Below are 26,576 nucleotides of genomic sequence, written 5' to 3'. Positions count from 1 at the left end.
AGGTAGAATAGAGAACATGGTGATATATTTTTCCTTTACCTCAGCCCAAGAGAACTCAGAGTTAGACACCACAATGCGATATATTACTATCAAAGCAATTATTGTAAATGGACTTAATCATTCCACTCTATGCCTTCAGAGGCAGGGTTGTTTTTTTTTTTTTTTTTTAATCCTATTGTCACCATCAAATAAATGGAGGCTTGTGAATATAGACAAACTTAATTTTAAAGGATTATCTATTGTTTGAATTTAAGATGCCCTCATTATATATATATATATATATGTAAAAAAGTATCTGTGCTATGGCAGTGTGAGGCATCAGGACAGAGTGATTGAATTATGGGAAGGAAATTGTGGCTGACGCACAGCTGTCTTGCCATTTCAGCCACAGATTTTTTATTCTAAGGACAGCAAGAGGCACTCTTCATATGGCCTCTGACTGACTCTGGAGCTCCTCAAGGCCAGAGAACAGGGAGCAGCTTAAATGATTCCCTCCCTTTCAAGCCATAGATCTTAGGGCTTTTGTGTCCAGAATCCTCCAGCAAGGAGTCACTAAGGGAGTACTCCAGAAGATGGAGTGCAGTGCTTCTCAAGCTCTAATGTGCACACAAATCACCTGAGAATCTGGGAAAATGCAGATTCCGAGTCAGTTGTCTGGACTGAAGCCTGAGATGCTTCATTTCTAACAAGCTCCCCGCTGATGTCGATGCTGTGGTCCACAGAGCATATTTTGAGTAGCGAGGAGCACTGCAGATGCAGCGTCCAGCTAGAGAGCTTTCCTTGGCTGGTAGCAGTGAAAGTACGAAGAGGCTCAGGCCTGGACCAAGTGCAGGACAAAGGAAACAAAAGGCATGCAGAGGTGAGGCCAGTGACACCCATGCTCCAGAGGGGTTCAACTATTATAGATTCCAACCAATACACACAGGAAAGGCAGCAGCGACGAGGAAAGCCAAGTGGTTTTTCTTTTTCACAATATACATTTCCATGAACTTTCTGCAGACTCCTTGTATACATTGATTTCAAAGGTTTTCACACTGAAATAAACTAAATTTTCATTCCCTTGTCAATGGACTTTTTGAGGGATGCTCATATACCTAGTGGTTAGTGTATGTGTTCCAGAAGTCTCTGTACCCCTTAGGCATACCTTGATCATGCTACCTTACCTCCCTGTGCTTTAGTCGGTTCATCTATAAAATAAGAATAACAGAACCTGTCTCAGGATGGTTGTGAGGATTAAAGGAAATGAAGAGTGTGAAGCTTTTCAAATAGCACTTGCCTCATGGTGTTCAATAAGTGGTAGCAATCCAAACGCTTCCCATCTTTGAGCTGACACCGTTTCAGTACTACTGTGCTTTATTGAAGTGTTAGCCAGCCATAGTAGTGCCATTTGGGCTTTTGATGTGAATCTCAAAGCAGCTTCCATTATTTGAAACATACGAAAACTCGGTGATCTCAGATTTAAATAAACCAAACGCTAGACAAAAGCATTAAAAAGCGAAGAAAAGCTCCCCTGTGGGAGCGATGCTTATTTTGTGCTTTGCCCCTTGTCACTGCCTCTACCTACGACTTCTCTGGCTTGAGAATCATTCGAGGAAAGAATGATTTAAAAATAAAGATGGATTAGAGAAACGTATTGCCTTCTGTCTTTGCCAATAGGAAATGTAGAAGCCGGGGCAGGCCAGGCCCAAGATGAGGGAAAGGGAGGAAGAAGCCCTATAGAAAGACATACACAAGCCCTGAAGCAAGTGTGCAGTGAGCATCCCTGCCTTGTAGGCAATGTCCCAAGGTAAATCAAGGCCTTGGCACTCCTGTTTCAGGGGCTGATAATCTACTTCGGAAGATACTAGAATCAAATAGAGAGAGAGAGAGGGAGAGAGCCACAATATCAACTTGTAGCAAAGCTTCAGTGAGGAGATTTGTTGGTTAGAGCAAAGGGTGGGTTTCTGAAGAGTAAGAAGTTGGCCCTGACTGCGAAGGTCTTTGAATGTGAAGTGTACTCTCTGGGCACGTGGATGTTAATAATTTTTACATGGGGGTGAGCCATGCCATATTAAAAAAAAAAAACTGTTTTAGGAAGATTAATCTGGTAGCTGTGTGAGTAATTTCACAAACACTTACTGAGTATTATGTATAGCCCCAGCATCTAGAGTGCAGAGCTATGCAAGGATATAGAAAAGACAAAATCTATACCTATAAGAATTAAAAGCCTTGTCAGGGAGACAGGAACAAATATAACGATCTTTAACATGTGGTAGTAGAAATTTCAATGCAATGCTTTATGAATGTTCTATATGGAAGGATCTCTAAGGTAGATTATTAAGTGCAAAATGCAAGATCCTCAACCATACATTTAATTTAAAAATGATAGGAAGCAGAAATGTGTATTTATATGCAAGGGAACTTCAAAAAGTTTGTAGAAGGACACACATGTGGCACAGTGGCTAAGCTACTGCTTGGGATGGCCACTTTCCATGTCCAAGTGCCTGGGTTAGATTCTTGGCTATGCTACCAATTCCATCTTCTTGTTAATGCATACCCTGAGAGCCAGCAGATGACGGCTCATGTGCTTGAGTTCCAACCACTCATGTGAGAGACCTGGGTGGAGTTGTAGGCTTTCAGGGTTGGCATGACCCAGTTCTGGTTGCTGTAGGCATTTGGGGAGTGAACCAGCTGATAGAAGATCTCTCTGTGACTTTCTCTCTTTTAAATAAAATGAAAATAAAGAAACCTTTAAAAAAGAAAAGTTCATGGAAAATAGAATTAAAAGTTGTTTATTTTGGCACAAAAATATGAAATCCATGTCAAAATACTGCGCTATACCTCATAAAAATATACATGTATTATACGTTAATCAAAAGATTTTAAAAACGAAAAGAAATTCATGTGCAGTTTTTTTAAAGATTTATTTATTTTATAGGTAGAGTTACAGACAGTGAGAGGGAGAGACAGAAAGAAAGGTCTTCCTTCTGTTGGTTCACTCCCTAGATGGCCACAATGGCCGGAGCTGTGCCAATCTGAAACCAGGAGCCAGGTGCTTCTTCCAGGTCTCCCATGCGGGTGCAGGGGCCTAAGCACTTGGGCCATCTTCTCCTGCTTTCCCAGGCTGTAGCAAAGAGCTGGATTGGAAGAGGGGCAGCCAGAACTAGAACCGGTGCCCATATGGGATGGTGGCACTGCAGGCAGAGGATTAACCTACTGCGCCATGGAGCCGGCCTCAGTTTTTTCTTTAATAAGAATTTTTAGCAACTTTTGAAAACCTCTTATAATGTATTCCTTATGTGCGTAAGATTCATGTAAAAAGACATGTAAAGATCTAGTAATACTGGTTGCCTCTAGGGAAGGAATGAGGGTGGCTGGTATAGCAGGTATGGGCGCATTGTGTGAATACCCTTTGTAACTCTCTGTGAGTTGAAAATAAGTGTAAGGCCGGCGCCGCGGCTCACTAGGCTAATCCTCCGCCTTGCGGCGCCCGCACAGCGGGTTCTAGTCCCGGTCCGGGCGCCGGATTCTGTCCCGGTTGCCCCTCTTCCAGGCCAGCTCTCTGCTGTGGCCCGGGAGTGCAGTGGAGGATGGCCCAAGTGCTTGGGCCCTGCACCCCATGGGAAACCAGGAGAAGCACCTGGCTCCTGCCATCGGCAGCGCGCCAGCCGCGGCGGCCATTGGAGGGTGAACCAACAGCAAAGGAAGACCTTTCTCTCTGTCTCTCTCTTACTATCCACTCTGCCTGTCAAAAAATAAATAAATAAATAAATTTTTAAAAAATAAGTGTATATATTATCCATTTAAGACATTTAACAATATATAATAAAGCAACATATATGGTAGCATGGCAGCAGGAAAAGATAAGCTTCCCTTGCGAGGAGCTGGGAAGCCTTAGAGCACGGGGCTATGAAGGTAGGTCTCAGAAAGGTAGCGTTTCAGGGCTGGTGTTGTGGTAGCAGCTTAAGCTGCCACCTGCGACACTGACATCTCATCTGAGTGACTGTTTTGAGTCCCAGCTGCTCTGTTTCTAATCCAGCTCCCTTATAATGTGCCTGGGAAGGCAGTGGAAGATGATCCAAGTCCTTGGGTCCCGGCTACCCGCATGGGGAAACCAGATAGTGTTCCTGGCTCCTGGCTTCAGCCTGGCCCAGTGCTAGCTGTTGTGGCCATTTGCAAAGTGAGTCAATGGAATAAAGATCCCCCCCGCCCCGCCATGGTAACTCTGCCTTTCAGATAAATAAATAAAGCTTTTAAAAAAAGGTAGCATTTGTACAAGTTATGATTTGACAGGGTAGCGTGTCAAAAAGAGGGCAGTTTGCCTGGAGTCCTAGGGCAGAGGCTACAGCTCTGCAATCCATTGCTGCTGCCTCCAGCCACAAGAGGTACTGAGCATTTTCAATGTGGTGAGTGCATGCAAATTGTGATAAGATCTGAGTATAAAATCTGTACAGATATTTGAGGGCGTAGTCTGAAGAAGAATATGTAAAGCTTCTCATTAATAATTTTTTATATTGACTATACGTTGAAATGCTATTATTTAGGCTATTGGGTTAAATAAAATATATTAAAATGAATTACATTTGTTTCTCTTCCCTTTTTTTAACATAGCTGCTTGATAATTGAAAATGATATCTGTGGCCCCTGTTGGAGTTCTCCTAAACAGTGCTAACGTAGATCATGGAGATTTTCAATGAATAATGAATTTCATTGGGATGGCTGCAGCAGAGGGTGTATCGGTCAGAGTGGGAGAAAAGGTCAGAGAAAGTGAGCCATGCCAAATTATGGAGGGCATTGGCCAAGCAGTTGGAGTTTTGGACCTTCGTTTTGTATTCATTGGTGAACTCCTGCAGGGCTTTGAGTGAAGGAATTAGATGACCAAAAGGCTGCTTCGAAAAATAAAAGGCTGCTCTGGTCAGGGGTGAAAGTCTAGGCAGGAAGAGCAGTAATTGTATGAGGGATCCTTAAAAAGTTCATAGAAATGCATCTTATGAAAAAAAAAGTGAGGATTTCAAAATACTTTGCACCAACTAGACATGTTTTAATTCCATTTTCCACGAACTTTTCCAAGTCCCCTGTACTAATCAAGGAGTGAGACTCTGGGGTCTGAGTGTGAGTGGTGGCTTTGAAATAAGAAAGAGGAAAATGTAAACTATATTATGCAAGATTTGATCGAACTGAGTGGGAGATTGGACATCAGAGATAGCTTGAAGTTTTCCAGTCCTGGTGATTAGAAGCATGTCAGTTGTAGGGATAAGCATAACAGAGTCTGGAGAGGGAGCCAGATGGGGATTACTCAGGAGAAAAGATTGTTTTTATTTTTGAAGTAGTGAGTTTGATGTGGCTGGGACTGAGGGTATGAGAGACAGATTTTTACATCTTCGTAGAGGTGATCATGGCAGTCAGATGATTACAATAACGATTAGCATTTGCCTGGCACTGTAATGTGAAAATGTACTCTCATTCTATAGATTATTATTACATACTCCTTACAATAAGCCAAAGCTCAGAAAGTTGAAGTAACTTGTCCAAAGTATACGGCTGTTTGGAGCCTAAGGTGGCATGCCAAAACTCTTTTTTAAAAAAATATTTTTATTTTCTAGTTCTAGTCCCGGTCGGGGCACCGGATTCTGTCCCGGTTGCTCCTCTTCCAGTCCAGCTCTCTGCTGTGTCCCAGGAAGGCAGTGGAGGATGGCCCAAGTGCTTGGGCCCTGTACCCGCATGGGAGACCAGGAGAAGCACCTGGCTCCTGGCTTCAGATCGGCGCAGCGTGCCGGCTGTGACGGCCATTTTGGGAGTGAACCAACAGAAAAAAGAAGACCTTTCTCTCTGTCTCTCTCTCTCACTGTCTAACTCTGCCTGTCAAAAAAAAAAAAAAAGAGAGAGAGAAAGAAATGTATCTACAAAATACATGAAATCTGTTTTCTTTATATTAATAAATAAATTTTTAAAAGGTTATACGTTTTCAGTTCCTCCAAGCTGCTTCCTAAATAGAGGAATTGACCAGCTTCAACCCTGAAAAATAAACACAGAGAGAGAGAGCGAGAGAGAGATCTTTCATCTGCTGGTTCATTCTCCAAATGAACCAAACAGCCAGGACTGGACCAGGCTGGATCCAGGAGCTTTATCTGGGTCTCCTGTGTGTGGTAGGAACCCAGGTACTTGAGCTGTCATCCATTGCTTCCCAGGCGCATTAGCAGGGGGCTGGATCAGAAGTGCTCCAATACAGTATGTGGGCATCCCAAGCAGCAGTACTACAACACCTGTCCCTCACTTTCTTTCCATCACTTTAATTGAAAAAGAAAGGTAAGGGGGACATGTAGAAAACCATTAGACTCTAAATTACTATAAGATTATATAGAATCAACCCAGCTGTCCATCAACTGATGACTGAATAAAGGAAATGTGGTATATATACACAGTGGAATACTACTCAGCCATAAAAAAGAATGAAATCATGTCTTTTGTAACAAAATGGATGCAAATGGAAACCATTATGCTTAGTGAAATAATTCAGTCCCCAAAATACAAATATTATATGATTTCTCTGATATGTAGTAGTTAATACAGAATACAAAAAAAAAGTATAAGAATGAAACAACATCTTGTGATTTTATTATTGTTTTTATCCCTTGTTTATACTCCTGTGGGACTGTGGTCTTTGTACTTTTGACTTGTTGTATATTATGATTAGTGGTGCATTAAGCCTGTGATTATAGAGTGGGCTGAAATTACATTTTTGCAAAACTTAAAGAAAAAAGAAAGGAAAGAAGTAGGGGGAATTGAGGGAGGGAGGGAAAGGGGGGAAGTATGGTTATCTTCTTAGAATTGTACCTACAAGGGCCGGCGCCACGGCTTACTTGGCAAATCCTCTGCCTGTGGTGCCAGCACCCCGGGTTCTAGTCCCGGTAGGGGCGCCGGATTCTATCCCAGTTGCTCCTCTTCCAGTCTAGCTCTCTGCTGTGGCCTGGGAAGGCAGTGGAGGATGGCCCAAGTGCTTGGGCCCTGCACCCGCATAGGAGACCAGGAGGAAGCACCTGGCTCCTGGCTTCAGATTGGCGCAGCGCGCTGGCTGTGGAGGCCATGTAGGGGGTGAACCAACAGAAAAAGGAAGACCTTTCTCTCTGTCTCTCTCTCACTGTCTAACTCTGCCTGTCAAAAAAAAAAAAAAAAGAAATGTATCTACAAAATACATGGAATCTGTTTTCTTTATATTAATAAATAAATTTTTAAAAGGTTATACGTTTTCAGTTCCTCCAAGCTGCTTCCTAAATAGAGGAATTGACCAGCTTCAACCCTGAAAAATAAACACATCTTAGATTCTCTTCAGTTGTTTCAAACATCATTTGTAGAGATGAAGAAACTGAGGACCTGGAACGTTATGTGAAATGTTATGTCTACCAGTAAAAGGTATAACTGGAACTTGGACACAGGCTATGGCAGATCGTGCGTTTGTTTCCAGGTATTAGTTTTCCTTCCCTGTTAGAGAGTCTATGCCACACTGCTCAGATGAATTGATATGGGCTTGGTTGTAGCATTCACTTTAGTCAATGCAATGTGGGCCAATATGACCTCTGCCACCTACGACCAGAAGCTTTAAAGCCATTTTGGAATCTTTTCCCTCTGCTGTAAGATTGTCATGTCCATTCAGCACTGATGCTAGGATGAAGAAGACTCTTGGCAGAGTCACGTGGACTTTGGCTATGGCAAATGAGGTTTGCGGGTTGTTTGTAACTGTAATGCAGCATGGGAAAAGCTGACAAATACACTACTCCACTGTATGGACTTTATTTCCTTTACATTGATGTTATGCAATTGCTCACTTTTCGCCTGGTTAATTTCTACTCATCCTATAGGTCTCCAATTAAATATCACTTCAGAGAGGCTTCTCATGGCCGTAAAATCTAACTTTGGTCTCCACACACACAAATACCATTCTTCTCTCCTGTGGTCTATCTATTCTTTCCTTCTGAGACACTCAACACAACTGTAATCATGTTTATTAACTTACCATTGGCACACTCCACTTGACTACAAGCTCAAAAAGACCAGTAACATGTCTGCTTTTGCTCACTATTATAGAATGCCTAGTGCAGTACTGTCACATAGTAGATGATCAGTGAGTATTTGTGAAATGAGTGGTAAAGAGAAGAATGGCTTTTTGTTAATGTGGTTGTTGGATTGAAAAGGAGGAGCGTGCTACAATCAGGGGAAATGAGACTCCTAAAATACTTCCTGGGTACAAGAATGAACTATTGTTTTTCTGTTCTGTTCTTTTCTTTTTTGGTCCTTCTCTTTCAAGGAAACTGTGAAAGTGGCATTTTTCAAAAACACTTTAAAAGAGATGCACTTGCCAATGGACTTCTGTGGCCTGGCACGTTTCCTGTCTGATTCCAGGGAAGCCTGTATAACTCCTCAGAACAAAAAGAGCACTTTGCCAGAGTATGCATAGTTACATGGACTGAAAGATCTACCGACCCTTTCCCTTCTGAATGGTTGATGTAATTTACTGAGAATTGGGGGAAAGAAAGGGACTGCTGGGAAAAAGATATTATAGATGCCCTTCTGGTCCAAACTAGAGAAATCAGGCCTACTTCCCCTCACTTCCACTTTTCAGTACACATATGAGGTAACTTTGGACTGTATTACACGGGCCTGGCAGTCAAGAGTTGGAAGACCTTGTGCATAGTGGACAGCTTGTTGGTGACATGGCATATACGTATCTGCATGTTCAGGTGGCATGGAAGAGGAGGAAGAGGCAATTCTGTGCTTTTGATCATATAGCCCTTTGTATGCAGTAACCCACTAGGTCTCATAACTTGAATTGTTGAAATACACAGGGAGTAGAGGAACAGTGTCAGTGGTGCAGCCAAGGTCTCTTTCTTACTAGAGATGCCCATTAATTCTGTGATCCTAAAGTTCCTGTCTTCTGTGAATCCACAACACACAGCCAGACTAAAGTCCTTTAGGCAGGGCAGAATAGGGGAAGCTTACAGGGATATACTGCACTTTTTAAAAGTAAAATAAATGTAATAAAAAAAACAGGCAGCATAATTGCCATGACTTTATATCCCCTGACATTTGACAATAACAAGGTTGATATATTACAAATAAGTTCCACATTTACAACTCTGCCTTGATATTTACACTTATTAAGTTGTTTAGGGAGGTGGTTCCTAGATGCTGGAGGCCCATATATAAAACATATTAGCATAATTGGAGTACAGCCAAATCCCTCAGTGTACGTAGCAGACACTTGTTAAAAGCTTGACCTTGGAGTAAAAAGCTTTCTACTTGTATTCAATCAGTCATCAGCTCTTGCAAGTACTCCTCTAAAGTCAACTTCCAGCCATCCACAGTTTGGGGAGCTTGTCCTCAACACTGCCCTTAGGCAGGTCCTTAGGTCCCAAGATGAAGAAATTAGCTATGATTTTCCATTACCTGTACCAAACATTCCTTTTCATTTGTTTAATTCCCTGAGAGTTGACACTAGACATTAATTCATTGAGCAATTGCTTTGTGGAAAGGCCCAGAGATGAATGAGACAGTCATTGCCATCAAGGAACTTACACTTTAGTCAAGGACACAGACAACTAACTATGGTGGAAGGCAGAATGAAATAAAGGCCACAACAGTGGTATGAACAAATTGCTATGGGAGCATAGATAGCACAATTTATTTTAATGGGGGAAGGAAAATTAAGAAAGCCTCCAGAAAGCCAGTATTGGTCCTTGAAGGATTAATAGTAGCAAAAGGGTGAGGCTGGGTGGTAAGGCCACACCAGTCAGACTAAATTGCATGTACATATAATGGCACGAAGGTATATGCACATTTAAGGATGTAATCACATGTTCGTGGGACAGGCATTTAGTGCAGCAGTTAAGTTGCCACTTGGGATGCTGGCATCAATATCACATTGCCTTAGTTAGAGTCCCAGCTGCACTCCCAATTCCAGCTTCCTATGAATGAACATTCCTTTGAATGCACACCAACAGTTGATGGCTCAAGTACTTAGATCCCTACTTCCCAAATGGGAGACCTTAGATTGAGTTCCTGGTTCTTGACTTTGGCCTGGCCCAGGCAAGACTGTTGCAGGCATTCATGGAATGAACCAGTGGATGGAATCTCTCTCTCTGCTTTTCAAATAAAGGAACTAGGGGCCGGTGCTATGGTGTAGTGGGTAAAGCTGCTGCCTACAGTGTCGGCATCCCATATGGGCACCAGTTCGTGTCCTGGTTGCTTCACTTCTGATCCAGCTCTTTGCTATGGCCTAGGAAAGCAGTAGAAGATGGCCCAGGTCCTTGGGCCCTTGAACCTGCATGGGAAGACCCAGAGGAAGCTCCTGGCTCCTGGCTTCAGATCGGTGCAGCTCCAGCCTTTGCAGCCAACTTGGGAGTGAACCAGCAGATGGAAGATCTCTCTCTCTCTCTCTCTCTCTCTCTCTCTCTCTCTCTCCTTCTCTGTGTAACTCTTTCAAATAAATAAATCAATTTTTTAAAAAAATAAACTAAAAAAATCATGTTTGCTTAACATTGTTATACTCAAATTATAAATCCAGTGGATCATTGCTAGAGTAGGAAAGACTTGAAAGCTATGTTTGAGTCTGCTCCTGGGAGCTATGAAGTCTGCACTACCTTTATTAACAAAGGAGAACAATAAAAGCATATACGTTGGGCCAAGAAAGGCACCTTAGGAAGTGATCTTGAGCAGCCTGAAGGATGGGTTGCAGAAGTAAGAGATGGAAATGTGAATACCGACTTCCAGCCTGGCTAAATATTAGGGGAGAGGAAAAAACATGAGATGTTTCCAGCATGCCTAGCCTTACAGATTGGGAAAAGGTAGGGCCAATAATGAAACAGGGAACCTGAATGGAAAAATAAGTTTGTTAGAGAACAGACTCAGCCAGGATGGCTCAGTGTGAGAAGGTGGTCTGCAGCCCAGGAGAGATCTCACAGTCATCTGTTTGAAGGGAATTGTCAAAGCTGTAGATTTAGCTAGGCTGATGCTGGAGCTGGGGAGAATGCGAATGTGAAGACCGCCACTAATACAAGGGGACTGACTGAAGGAAGAAATGGGAGAAAGTAAGTGGCGTGAGAATTGAGAGGTGTCTGTAGCATTTGGCAGTTGAGTTGGTCATTGGTAGCCTTGAAGGAGGCAGAGTCAGAGGAAGGTTGTTGTTTAATGGGATGGTAGAAACTTGAGGATGTTTATAGTCTGACAGGAAGTAAGATGATGGAATAATGGATTTGAAAAGTGAAAGCCTTCAAAAATACACAGTGTTACACAACATAAGGTCACAGCAAGTCAGCTTGTTATCACAGATGCTCTAGAGTCAAAAAGTTACTGACATCCGAAAGACTCTTGCATTCTTATCAGTATACTGACTTCTTCAAGGGAGTTAGATCACAACCCCTTTCATTTCCCCTCCCTGCCTCCGTAAGTGCTACTATTGTTCAACTAGGGAAAGCACTTCAGTTCTCGAGTTTTCTCAAAAATTCTAGGTCACTGTGTTATTGCATGCCACAATTCTCCAAAAGATGCTCAAAGAGAAAATTTTGTAGTATTGGGATATTTTCCATGTAACTCCCATTGTAATAGTTGGGTTTTGTAGGAAAATGGAGGGACGGTTACATGAGGTCTTTGGGGCTGAGGGAGGTAGAGCAAATTCATAAACTGGCTCCCGTAACAAAAGAATATTGTTCAAAATAAAGGCATTTGGTGTCACATGATCTAAATGTTCAATGTACTGGACAGTGAAGCTTTATAGTTCTTTCAGTAGAAAGGTATTTGGCATAAAGAGAACAGGCTTGGGGACAGTCTGGAAGTCTGGAATATTACTGGGAAAATAGCAAAATGGGAGAATTTTCGGATCTTTCATAGAGTAATAATTGTTCAATAAACTCTTAACTGTCTGGTTACAATATTAACCAGACACTTAAGAAGCCCTGTGAACTAATTAAGCTTTTCCCATAAAATACTTCATCTAAATGCCTTTCCTTCCTGTCAGTATGAGACCAAAACTGAGTCATTACATTTTAATGTCCACTCAGTCTTTGTCTTTGTTTGTTTGTTTGTTCTTCTTTTCAGCAGCCATTCAATGTTTTGGCTTTCACCATTTTTTTTTCTTTTATAAAGATTTTATTTATTTACTTGAGAGGTAGAGTTACAGACAGAGAGAGGGAGAGACAGAGAGAGAGGTCTTCCATACACTGGTTCACTCCCCAAGTGGCCGCAACAGCCAGAGCTGAGCTGATTTGAAACCAGGCTTCTTCCAGGTTTCCCATGCAGCTGCAGGGGCCCAAGGACTTCAGCCATCCTCTACTGCTTTCCCAGGCCATAGCAGAGAGCTGGAACTGGAAGACGAGCAGCTGGAACTAGAACTGGCACCCATATGGAATGCTGGTGCCACAGGCAGAGGCTTAGCCTACTAGCCATGGTGCCAGCCTCTGGCTTGCACCATTGTTAAAAATAAGAGAAAAGGAAAGGAAAGAAAAGTGAAAAGAAAGGCATGGGGAAGGAAAGAAAAAGAAAAGGAATAAAAAATAACCTAGAACTTCCTCTTACCTTTATTACCATAATCACTATACTACCACTGAATAAGTTCTTATGCAGAAATCATGTCCTGTCTGCTCTATGCCTCAATGATTTGATGTTACTTGTACATAACATTTGTATGAGCCATTCACCAGCATGGTTAATAGGATCATAGCAGGGGTCAGAGCTGCAGCTATGCATAGCCATGGTACCATGGAAAAGATGAGCTCTTCTTCTCTTCGATTTTTTTGTTGAAGGCTACTCATTAGTTTCTCAAGTCTGAAATCTTGGAGTCAAATCTGACTCCTACATTTCTTCATGCTTTCAAGCTCAACTGGTTGCCAGTTCTTTAGATGTCACCTGGATCTGTCCCACTGGTGGGCTCTCATTTCTCAAAAATATGATTGGACCAGTCTCCAACAAGGTTGTCCTTCTATGGCCTCTCCCCTCTCAATCTGTTATACACAGCACTTCTCGAGTTATCTTTCTTAAGTGTTCGATATCATTTCTTTGCTAGAAACCCCTCAGTATTTCCCTACCATTTATAGAATTAAGCTCAAACCACACAACTACTCTGGCTTTCATGGAACATACACTTTACTCACACTGAATTTTTCAATATTCCCTTCATATGCACCAAGATGTGCCAAGTTTGTGCCTCTGCTCATGCTGTCCCTCCTTGTGCCTCAAAAAGACCTAAGTTCTATGAGAACGGGGACCACATCTATCACTACTATATCACTACTATATCCTCAGAGCCTAGTATTATGTGGCACACAGTAGGAACTCAGTGAATACTGATCGAGTGAACAAAAATGCCACATAGCCAAAGTTATGGACTTTTTACATTTCAATTGCAATGCCACCCCCTCCAAAAAGTCTACACTGATATCTCCTTCCTACCCCAATACCCACCATACCTCTCTAAAAGTGATTTGGTTTTGCTTCATTTTGGTTTTGGTTTGCATTCTTATGATTAATCTATTCCCACCTTGAATGGCGATTCTATTTGTACAAGTCTTGTCTCTCACTAGACTGTGAGATCTTGAAAGCAGAGTTGCTTAATTCATAGTTGTGTCCTGAAAAACCAGCTTCCAACAAAATGGGTGCTCAGTGACTAGAACAGCTGCACTTGGGGTGAAGGTAGGGCAGGCTTTAGCAAAACAGAGAAGTTGAGGGCTTTTACATTATTTATTATTATGTCTAATAATACAATAATAGCTCTTACACATTGCTCATAAACATTAAAATGTGAAAATATTGGCTGGATCTCAAGTGGCCAAGATATAGGTGAAAATATTATCTGAGCCTCTATTAGCAAAAAGTAAGGTCATTATGGCTAAAAATTGAACTCTGGCTAATCTCCAAGAGCTAGTAACAAAGTTATGATTTGCATAATTCATGTATTTACAAGCTGTTTTCCTTACAATGGGCACTAACTGTAATAATATTGTGGATATTGGGACACTAGACATCTAAATAAATTTAGTCTGTAAATGGGATCTTTGGCTATAGTTTCCATTTCACTTTAAATCAAAACTATATAACATTTTAGATGCACTTTGTATGTATTTCCAGATTTCCACTTTCCTTTGACCTCTTGGAATTAAGCTCAAATTCCTCTAGTAATGCATTCTAAGGTTTTCAGACTCTTGATTCAGGAATTTACCTATTTGGAGCCTGGGAGGTAAAAAGACAATGTGCTCATATTTTGTTCCTGGGACAAATCATTCCAAGGGAAACAATGGTCATGCCAAGTTTTGGATCATATCTATTACAGACCTGGCTATTACATTGCCCAACCCTTCATCTTCAAATAAGTCAGCCCACTCACAATGAAAGATTCTTTTGGAAGCCCTCTAAAGAATAATGATCTACAATCCTTTATTACTCTTGATTTTACTCCTCTGGGCCTTTGAAGCTCACTTGCTTTAGTTCTATACTCAAGACAAAAAACAAACAAAAAAAACCTTTTTCTGTAGAAACAGTCTGCCTGAAGCATGCAAACTACCCTCTGACTTTTGTAGACTTCAGTTGTTTAATAAACATGTTCTGTTACTCTGGCAAGTAGTGCCAAAGAATACAAAAAGAACATTTTAATATGATCCCATGATCTCCACCTGGCCAAATCTTTACAAAAACCATCTGTGGGGTAGGTATTTGGCATAGTGGCATAGCATGTGAGATGTCTCTTGGGAATACCTGTATCTCCTATCAGAGTGCCTAGGTTTGAGTCACAGCTCCACTCTCAATTCCAGCTTCCTGCAAACACACACCCTGGGAGGTAACAGTTGATGGCTCAAGTACTTGAGTTCTTGGCAACTACGTGGGAGATCCTGATTGAGTTTGTGGCATCTGGCCTAGGCTCAGCTCTGGCTGTTGAGGGCATTTGGGCAGTGAACCTGTAGATGGGAGATGTCTGTCTCTGCCTTTCAAGTAAATAAAACTTTTTTAACAACCCACAAAACTCTTACACTTTGGTTCGGTTGAAGCTTCTCCTAGAATGTTCTCACATCCTGTCTTGATACTTCAGTTTATGCCTTTTCACTAGTTCTTAAACTTAATTATCATAGGAAGCACAACATTTAATGTATATCTTTATTGAATAAGTAAGTAGGCATTACATATAGATTGCAAGTCATTCTTGGTCCTGCTAAGAGACAGGATTTATTTCAAGGCAAAATGAGAGCACAAATCCACAATTCTACTACTACTTAATATACTTCTTTAAGATGGCTTGGAATGGACACAATCTCCCTCAATACCCATTCAAAGAAGTCTTTGCTTTCATCTCTCCCTTCAGTTGAGGGATTCACAATGTCTAAAATAAGCTTGTAAAGAATCCTTCTGTATCAGAGGTAGTTTTGTGCCTGCATGATGAATATCACAGAAGACATTTGGTCAAAGACTCCATAAAGGTGCAGAAGAGATACACCAGAGCACAAAGGTGGGATCAATTATTTCTTCAAGCTAATTGGCTATAGAAGCAAAAGTATCAACTAAAATTTAGAATAGCTGGTTCATCCACTTAACAACAAAGCATGCAGTAGTCTGTGTAGCCAATAGCTTTTAGAGACAACTTTCAATTTGGCTTGAGCACCAAGGATGTATTTTGAAAGGTGAAAAAAATATATATGTGCAATAACTAGTGTAGTGGGCTGAATGACGCCCTCTCCCTCCACAAAGATATGTCCATGTCCTAATCCTTGGAACCTGTGGAACCTGCAGAGTCTTTGTAGATGTCCTTAAGTTAGGATCTTGAGATGATGAATTTATCATGGATAATCTGGGTGAGTCCTAAATGTCATCACAAGCATCCTTATAAGACAGAGGCAGAGGTAGATTAGATACTCAGAGGAGAAGGTGATATGAAGACAGCAGAGAAAGATGCAAGTAACAATGACAGTCACAAGAATCTGGAAGACACAGAGATAGATGTTCCCCTGTAGTCCTGCCAGCACCTTGATTTTTGGACATCTGGCCTCCAAAATAGTAAGAGAATACATTTCTATTGTTTTTAGCTACCGTCTTTGAGGTAATTTATTACAACAGCCACAGGAATCCAATGCAGATTTTAGTACTGGGAAATGGGATACTGATGTAAGAAAGACCTAACAAAGTGAACGTGGCTCTGGAATTGGATAATGGCTACAGCCTGGAAAAATTTTGATTCATGTGATAGGAAAACCTAGCTAGACTGGAAGTCCGAATATGAATGTTAAAAGATTTTCTGGTGAAAGCTCAGAAGGACATGAGGAACATTTTATATTGGAAGAGGGAAGAAAGGCCATCTTTGTTGTATATAATGGCAAAAAACTTACCTGAATTGTATCCTATAGTGTGGAAGGCAGAACTTGCAAGTGATGACCTTAGCTATTTAGCTAAGGAGACTGCCACCTAAAGCTTTACAGGTGTGGCCTAGTTTCCTCCTGATACTTATAGTAAACTAATAGAGGAAAGAGATTGAACTGAAAAGAGCTAGTAAGTGACAAAGAAACCACACCTTGATGAGTTGGGAAATTTGGCACCTATTCAGATTATAAAAGATGCGAAAATTGGGAGCTTTCACTAATAGTGAAGTGTGCTCTGAAGATAAGGCCAATGGTATTGGCTGGACCTTTGGCAAGTGCTTAAGAGATTAGGCACTGGCCCATGGATTCAGTCAAGTATCTAAGCAGAATCCTGGAATAGAGATGGGGTTATCCAGGAAATATTTGTGAGGACCCTTTTTTCTAATGGTGTGAATCTAGTGACATACACAAGAGAACCACATGGTTTTCAAGAAGGCTTGACCTGAAAGAGACAGAGATAGGACAGGACAAAAGGAGAGAACATTGTCAGACTACCAGAATTCTACAGGGAAGAAACAGGCTAATAAAACTACCCAGTTTGCAAACATGTGCTACCCTTCAAGAGATAAAGAGCAGAGCTGTGAGTACAGAGGCAAAGGGCCAAGAATTGGAACAAGGCACAAGTGCAAACCATGGGCACAGAGGCAGAGATCCAATCCATAGACCAGAAGGGAAGAGGTGCAGCCCCAAAAGATGCAGCCCTGAGTCAAAGAGATTATTGCCAGGCTTTGAAATCTAAGGGGAATTTGTCTGGCAACATTTCAAAAAATGATTGGGACAGATAACTCCTTTCTACTTTCTCTCCCCTCCCAATTGGATTAGGAATATCTGTAATTGATACCTTATGTTGTCCCACCATTGTAGTTTCAACGCAGATAACTTCTTTGCTATTTGACTGGTTCACAAGAGGAGAGGAATTTTGCCCCAGGATGGACCCTACCCAGAGTTTCACTCACACCTAATTTAGATGATCTAGGTGATAGGATTTGGGACTTCAGAACTGATATTTGTATGAAATTTGGGCATTTGAACTACCGATATTTAGATGAGATTTTGGATTTACGGTTGGTACTGTGATGGATTGAGACTTGGAAATGTTGAGATAGTACAAATGTATTTTACACATGGGACACACAAATTCTGGAGGGCTAGAGAGCAGACAGTGGTGGGCTGAAGGTTGCTTCCAAAAAGGTATGTCCACAACCTAATTCCCATAACCTGTGCATATTACCTTATCTGGAAAAAGGGTCTTGAAGATGCAATTGAGTTAAGGATCTTGAGAATAGGCGATCATCCTGGATTAATTTGGGTGGTTCCTAGATGTTATCAAAAGCATCCACTTAAAAGAGGTGTAGAGGGAGATTAGGTTCACAGAGGAGAAGGCGATGTAAAGACAGAGTAGAGAGAAATTAGAAACCACCAGAAACTAGAAGAGGCCAGGAAGGATTCTCCTCAAGAGCTTCTGGAGGGAGCATGACCCTGCCAACAGCTTGAGTTTGAACTTCTTACCTCCAAAACTGTGAGTGAGTAAATTTCTGTTGTGTTAACCCACCAAATCTGCGATAATTTGTTAGTCAAAGGAAACAAATAAACTAGTTAACATTTTAAAGGTATTGCACATTTTTTAACATTCTGAAGAAAATCTGTATAAATGCATATCTGAAGTGTGGCAGTAAGAAACACAAAAGACTTTAGTATAATTTGTTTCAATACTAAAAATGGACTTTTTGGGGGTGATACTTTTCAATCTAAAACAAATGCAAATGTCTGGAGCAGGACCATTGCAAATCTGGGAAGCAAACCCTTTAACCTAATTGTTAGAACTTCCCTGAAAGTGTGGTTGGTTTTTTTTTTTTTTTTTTAATGTTTGTGAAAAGCATGTGAGAATGCTCTAAATACAAATATATAATTTATGTTTATGAGTAATAGCATTTCATTCATTCTTGTTCACAAACTGGAAAATAAGGCAAGTTCACAATCTGGAAAAGGTGATATATCAGTATTTCTACCTTGTCCAGCTTGCTAATATGGCATGGCAAATGCCTCCCAGTTTTAGTCAGGGTTACCATTTCTAAATCATTTTGCTACAGCCTAAAAAACTATCAAAAGATTCAAAGAAGCCATACCATGAAGGTTTCAGAAAACACTTGGGAAGTCAAAAATACACACATTAAGTATTTACATAAATTAGTGGAACCTAAACTTTTGTTGTTGTTAAAAAACAGTGTATGAAGTTGATGTGTCTCTTAAATATGTGTGTGTGTTTATAGAAAAGATAAAATTGTAAAATCTCAGATACTGTTATTCTTTTGATTTCTGTATTGTAGCAGCTTCAGAGCTTTTTGAAAAATACTACCTAAGTAACAGTGTAGTGGAGAAAAAGGCAGTAGTTTGAGTCATTATACATATCTCTAAAGGAAGATGTGAGCTATTGTCCACTTGTTTACATTCTCTTCAATGGTGACTTGCCAAACCAATCATTTGTTCTCTTTGAATGTGTATAATGTGCTTTGGGGGAGGAGAAATAGGATTTTCTATAGAAGAAAGACATATATAATAAATCTTTTACAATAACCACAATCATCTGCATGAATTAGTCTTAAAATTGCACTCTAGAGAAGTTATACCACGTTATTCCAATGCATATTTTAAAATAATAGACAAGTCAAGTGTAGCATTTACTCTCTCATCTATTTAAGAGAAATGTAGAGTATATTTTTCCTCCTATAGTTGTTTTGGCAGCATCATTTTAATCTGTTGATATAAGGTAGGTAAGTATGATGATGATTGAAGAGTTCACTTAGTTACTAGGCTATAGAATTACTGTAGTAGAAGATATAAATATACAAATATATACACATAGATACATAGAATTTCTTTTTCTTCTTCAGACCACCAAAGCGGAATTGGAAAGGGGAGTGGAAAAAGGGATAAAACAATTGACCTTTCAGACAGTTTTCTGCTGCCTCCTGCAGAAAGAAATCTCTTTCTTCTCAGGTCTTCTAGAACTCTATTCCCTGCCTTCAAGGGGGTCAAGGGAGAAGGAAGCAATGGACAGAAGAAATAAACAACAAAGAAGAGGAATCAATATTTGTCTTTAAAATCTAAATGAAGGTAACAGAATTTTCAGATTCATCCCTAGCATAAACATTAAAATATGAGGGTTTTTTCTCCCTCAAAAATAGTCATACAAACTATTTGTATAAAGCAGATATCTGAGAATAATTAGAAAATTTTTTCTTTCAATAAAGTTTAAAACATTTTCCTCAACTGATTCCGTAAAGCTTTGGTGTAGTTTTTGATGGTAAGTGCCTATAATATCATACTGAAACTCTAGACTAATGATAACTTTAATTTCAGCCAAAGCAGATGAATCTATCAGCTTTCACTGGAGATAAGATCATAGATAACTCATCTGGGGTGGAGCACTTCCTTTTGAAATTTTCAAAATGGCTTCTCTTACAGTGTGTGCAACATTAGCACCTCTTCAAATCATTCATATGCATCATATTTTCCTTTGCTTTTCCCTTTTATACATTATAGGCTGGAAACAGACATTGAATAATTCCTTCCCATTCCTTCTCTTCTTTTTTTTTTTTTAGGTTGAAGCAACTAACAAATTGTAAATTGTTGATAGACTGAATGTTTTCAAGAGCCTTAGAACTCTTCAGATTCTTACAATTTCATCATCACAGTCAGATCGCACATAATGTCAAATAATACACATCTTTACACTAAAATGGAATACACATTTTATAATCCTGGCCACTGTGTTCAGATTAGTACAACTGTGGGAGGAGTCTTATGAGAATTTTATAAATGGACACTCCTTCATCCAGCTTAGCTCCATCTTTGCAGAAATGCACTTATTTCTTCTCCATCCCTCGAGTGCATGTTTTGTTGTTTTCAAATCATAGGGCTTTGTTTTCTTAAACATTTTCACATTCTTTGGCATCAGGAATCACTTAGATGAGATAGCTCCATTGTGGCGAGAGCGTGACCTTTCCAAAGGTACTCGTCTGTTATCTGGAAGACAAAGAGAAAAAGAACCAAAAACACGGTGAGCTTTAGATCTTGGCTATTACAAGATGTCAGGTTGAGAGACATTTTCAAATAGTCCTGAAAAATCACTTCAAATGAATATGTAAATAAGAACAAGGAGCCCAGATCTGAGGAGTTCATACTGCAGCTGCCAGGCTGAGTTCAAGAGTTCCGCAATCAGCAATAAATGACTTTTCTGGGTAAGCAAAGTCAGAGTGATAAAAGAAATGGAAGAATTCTCTCAAGCACAGTCCCTTTGGAAATAGCAGGCGACAACAAAATTCCTTGGTAAAGATGTTAAATTGAAAGGATCTATGTACAGTGCCTTTTGTTGGAAAGCACTTCAATTCCCCATGAGTTTTCAATCTGTATGTTGGCTACCTCCAGAGGACACCAGCATGGGCAGAGCAGAAAAAGAGCTTTTTTATTTTTTACAATGATTGCAGCATGTGGCAATCAAACCAGCTACCAAGTTTGCCTGATTGTATGATGTAAACAAATTCAATACGTTATATAGTCATTATGGGAATGAATAATGAATGGGACCTATTCTAGGTCCCATTCCCCCACCAATCACAGGAAGAATAATCACTGAAGAGATAACTGTTGGTACAAAGCTTAGAAAGCAAAGTTTAAAAGCAATGGAAGTTGCTGAAAATAGTTTTAGCTTTAATAGGAAAAAGGTTTACAGCTCTGCATTGCGATGATCACTACTATGTTATTATCACCTCTGTTTTATGCTCAGCTTAAATGCAATTGACGTGGGGGAACATCCCTTTCTGACAAAAGCATAATATACTTAGATTCTCTATTTAGAATGAGACTAGGTCCCTAGAAATAATGACAACCAACAGCACTTACATAAATGCTAACATTTTACACTCGTTAATTTGCTAATTCACACAACATCCCCGGGAGGTAAGCCCATTTCATTCTATCCTATTATCTCTGCTTTAGTGATGAAGGTTACACAGCAAATCAATGGTATGATGGGGGATTATAATGCAAAGTTAATGCCGAAATGTCAGGCTTGCTTTGTTCAGAGGTAGATGTTGGGGCCTTCCAAGCTGCGACTCATTTCCTCCCTAAGATGATGATGTCCAAATAACACATCCTGCCTGTTATGAGAAGAGGACAGTCTGAGAAGGCCATGGTGCCTTTCTTGTCTGTGCTAACATCTCTTGATGGATTCCTGGTAGTCTGTGGTCAATTCACCACACAAGGCTAACTGGCTCCCATGACCTTTGCCTCATTAACACCAAGGTATGAGTGCAGTGAGCCAACCAGCCATGAGATTAAAGCCTATCAAGTGCTTCATAATGCAATAATATCACTGAGAGGTGTGAAAGAGAGAGGCATTTTCTCTACTCAGAGATATATCTGAGTGATGAATTATTTGGGTATCCTTTTGAAGATACCATTAAAAAATCCATTATTTAGTTTGTGATATGGATCACAATTCAGCTAAAAATGTGAAGATAACATTCCTGGGTGAAAGCTTTCTTACTTAGATGTCACTGGTTTGCATACAGATTGGTTTGGGATTTTTTAGAAAATATTTAAAAATGAGATTGCAATATAATGGTTCCCACTGCATTGCTAGCATTTAAGCTTGAAGTGGTAAAGTCGTGAGATGTGAGAATGTTGGGAACATTCTCAGAGGAGTATTCTAGAATGATAAAAAAAATTAAATTCTTGTGCCTTGGTGGTCCTACACATTAAAGTTCACAGGCATCCATACTTCACTCTGGGAATACCATATACTGGCACCTCACAAAATCACTCACCACCCCCTGAGTCCAAGACAAGAGCCACCTATAAAATCACAGCTTCAGAAGTATTAAACAATGGGGAGGATTCACATCAACCTGAAACTTACTGGTGCCACTTGGTGGGAACTGAGGAAAGTATATGAAAGTTTTGGGAAGCCAGGAAGTTCAGGGCCCAAATCCAGCATTTAGCATATACAGAAGAGCATTATTCTAGGTTTTCTCCATCTTCTGCTCCTATCCCCCCATATTTCGGTTGCCTAATAGGTTCCCAACTTAATGAGATAATTATGTGAAGAAGTGATTCTGTAAGGTCACCACTTACATTTTAAAAAATGTCAGTAGATACAATAACAGCAATGGCTGACCTGGATCTTTTGATTTATTTACAGTTCTCTGTATTGAAGTTAAAAACTAATTTAGTTACAAAACATATACTTAGACTATGGACTTGTATGGATCCAGTCAGAAGTGTGGAATTTACAGGATACTGTGAAATAGACACACATACACTAAAGGACTTCAGAAAGTTCAAGGAAAATGTCCATTGTTCTTTAATCCTATTTTTCTATGAACTTTTGGAAGACTCATTTTGTGTATGTCTCTATGCATGTATTCATTTTTTCATCTGTCTGCACATCTAATGGCTAGCAATCTAATGATGACAACTTTTTATGCTTGGAGTCATCTTTTCTCAGAAGCAGATTGAAAATCACTGAAATGTTTGAAATACAACTTTTATATTTATAGTATTAAAGAATAATGGGTAAAAATCAGTGACCTGGCTCACATAAGGTCAGAACTCATAGTTTGCATCACATTTATGAGGAAGGAACCAATATTAGACATTATTGCTGTCACGGGTGATAGAGTAATTTAGGCCCATTGTGAAAGTGATTGCATTTCCTATTTGGAAACACAGGTAGAAGAAGTAGGTGCCCATGTGATAGGGTTTGAGCCTAAACCAAATTCACTTTTTGAACTAGCTTTATTTTATCAATACTACTAATGCTAGTGTAGCTCAAATGGCAAAAATAGAGGCCTCTCCAAAAAGTCAATAGTTTAAAACACATATATTTATCTCAGATGATATGGAGGATGGCTTTGATAACAAGTAGTGGCATTCCTCCAAGCTGCCTATTATCAAAGAGATGAAGATGGAAATCAAAGAGATGAAGATGCAGGGGGAAGGTGTTTATGTGCATATACTTGTTAGAACTTTGTGCAATGAGATATAGGAAAACACATTTCATTGGAGGTGGAGGTACATGATTTGTCATGTTCTTCCTCTGCTTCTGTCCCCTTAATTCATGGAGTACCATGTTACGGTGAATAACCAAGCCCAGATATTCTAAAATATCCTCATGGTCTAAAAATTCATTAAGGGATTCAGTTAAGCTTGTAAACACAAGGAATAATGCAGCTATAAGCCTGAGACATCAATCCAAAAATACACCCTTCAAATCCACCATAGTAGGATATGTACATCCTAACAGATTCTGTTTGGTCATCAAAAGTTTGTCTTTTAAATATGCCCCAAAATGAGAGTGAACAGCTTCTGATACTATGGAGAGTAACCTGGTCAAGGCATGAAGATGAAAAGGGGGACACAGTTATATGAAAATGTATATCTTATGGAGGAAGGGTGGCCAAAATCAAATATTCAAACTTTTCTCCAAAAGGGAATATAAACACATGGCTCAGCTTTAACATGGTTATACACCTTCTGAATGGCATGTTAACCAACTCAAACTGATGTCAAGGCTTTTCCTGCTGTCTTAAGAGCAAAAGGCTTTACAACTTTTCTAAGCATAAGTTGATTTGGCATTTATCTCAAAACCTTCCTGAGTTTTTCAGTGAATGAATCAAACCCATTAATATATTGCTCTAGGATACATACAGGCAACCATTTACTCAGCAACTTTGTACAAAGCACATAATCCACTAAATACCTGAATATCACAAAACTTCAGATCTATAGCCAAATCTACACCATTAATTGCCATCTTCCTGAAAACTTTGTCAAGCAAAATAACTAAGGAATAGCACAGAACACATGATGCTTAAACACAGTGTGACACGGGGTCGACTGGATGACTTAAACTCGCCATATGTAACCTAAGAGTGTGCAATTAATCTTCTAACAAAGTAAGTGTATACCAAAGGTACAACAAGATTATAACTTTGCATACTGCCTCAAGAAGTCAAGATGGAATTGAAGAAACATGGTTAGGTGTTACTTTGTTGTTGTCTGTGGAAGAACTGTCTTCTTTCTGATGCTTCATAGGCATGTAGAGGTATCAATGTTAATCTAACATAATCCAGTCACTCACAGCAAGGTAACATAAACCAAATATCTGTTCAACCTATATCACACATTGTGCTACAAAATACTATATTTAATGCAAAACAGCTGGCTAGAAAACAAAGTAAAAGAAACCCTCTGATTTACAGTGACCAAGCTCTTCCAAAGCCATGGTATGGCAGATTTACCATCAAAGGTTGGCCATTGAGATCAGCACTGATGCCGTCATTCTATATGGGAGCCTGTTCAAATTCCTGCTCAACTTCCGATCCAGCTTCCTGCAAATGTGCCTGGGAAAGCAGTACAAGATGGTCCAAGTCCTTGGGCCCCTGCCACCCACATGGGAGACCCAGAAGAAGTTCCTGGCTTTGGCCTGGCCCCGCTCTGGTTGTTGTGGCCAATTGGAGAATGAACCAGTGGATGTAAGACCTCTCTCTGTCTCTGTCTTTCAAATAAATAAAATAAATCTTTAAAAAAAAAAAAAGGATGGCCACTGTTTCTAGTAAACATATTAGTAAACCTATCAAATGGAGATCGGGGCCTATGCAGCTTAGACTAGGCAAGGAAGTGGCCACTGAGCAGCTGTTGGCATCTTAACAGTGATGAGAAATTAGACTGTTACACTGAAGTCATCTCCTTCCCTGTCTTCTGATCAGTTTTTCAGACAAGTGACCATGTTTTTTTTTCTGGAAATATAGCAGAGTCCTGCACTAACCAAAAGAGTGTCACTGATTATGCCTAGAGATTTTCAAATACAAGAGGATTTCACAGAGTTCATGGAAAATCCACATTATATTTTCATTCCATTTCCCATGGAGTTTTTGAAGTCCCCTCTTACATTTACTCTCATGGATTTTCGCCCTGTCAAAAATTTGAATAACTGGAATTAAGCATATAGTTTTGTTGGCTGCTGATAGGGTCTAGTGCTTCAGTTTGTGAACTTTATTTTCTTCTATGTTTCATAGAATACGCCTCATAATTTTGGTGTCTACTACATACCATAGGTATTAAACTAAATCAACCTATTTTTTTCCAATACACTGGGTGCTGTGCAAAAAGGCATGTCTAGAACCCAATAAATTACCTCCACCTAACAATTAAGTAGTTCTAGCTCCATTCTAATCTTGTGACATTGTAATGTTTCTAAAATTAAAAACAGGTGATGTTGTGTAATCAATATCCTTCATTACATGCAAATAAATCCATAAAAAGAAAACAGAAACCTAGATTACTTTGGTAGTTCAGGTTGGCAGAAGACAGGAAAGTTATTTTAACGAGGATGGTAATGGAAAGCAATAATGTTAAAATAGTTCAGAGGCTACTGTGACTATAGACACACAACTCCCATTAACTGTAATTGGAGTTAAGCACATGTAATGATAACGAAATAGACCCCTAAATGTCTTTCCAATTGGAAAATAAGGATATGTGTTCCAGGAAACAGCATGCTTTTGTGTGGAAAATACAGTATTCTAATTGAGATGCACAAATTATTTTCACATTGATACTGCTCAGTGTTATGATGCCAGTATTTTTCCTATGCTTAGGGATGTAGATCTGCTAGAGGTAACAAATGCACAAAGAACGCCTTTCTTTTTCTTAATGCTCAGCATTCGTTATGTTATTAAAGGAAAAGTCTCAATAGTTGCAATGGATTTATTAATTCAGTAGCTTGTTATCAGCATGAAACTCTGCTGTGCTAGGGGAAAAACAAATTATATTTTACAAAACTGCAGTAGTGAGATTAAATCACTTTTCTATATTTCACTTTCTTCTTATCCTCCCTGCCAGGTAGTAACTCTACTCTCTATCTCTATTATGACCTCATATTTTGCAAACTATCAAGTCTTGTAGTAATATAAAGGAACATTATCAAACAAACTCAATTATAGTAACTTTAGGAAGATTGAAATATGTGATAAAAGTAAAATCACATAGAACAATAATATTACTTCAAGGCATTAAAAACTTAATCCATAATAAGCTATAAATGTAGAAAATACGTAATACTTTATCAGACATGATATTTTTATAACAGGTAAAACCAATCTCTTGGTATCTGAAGTGACTAGTATGTACATAATTGATAAATGAGTG

At 39.6% G+C, this 26,576-nt stretch overlaps 1 protein-coding gene across 1 annotated transcript in view; it reads right to left on the bottom strand.

Moving 5' to 3' along the window:
- Positions 1–15,097: 15,097 nt before the first annotated feature.
- The window catches only part of DIAPH2 (diaphanous related formin 2), a 985,476-nt gene continuing 973,997 nt past the window's right edge, over positions 15,098–26,576 (bottom strand). The window contains exon 33 of the mRNA XM_062183022.1: positions 15,098–20,390. Within this exon, the coding sequence (XP_062039006.1) occupies positions 20,326–20,390 (65 nt within the window). The 3' untranslated portion in view covers positions 15,098–20,325. The remainder of the gene's footprint in view (positions 20,391–26,576) is intronic.

The sequence above is a fragment of the Lepus europaeus genome, chromosome X (assembly GCF_033115175.1).
Source record: "Lepus europaeus isolate LE1 chromosome X, mLepTim1.pri, whole genome shotgun sequence".
NCBI lineage: Eukaryota > Metazoa > Chordata > Mammalia > Lagomorpha > Leporidae > Lepus > Lepus europaeus.
This window is presented reverse-complemented; position numbering and strand designations above follow the sequence as displayed.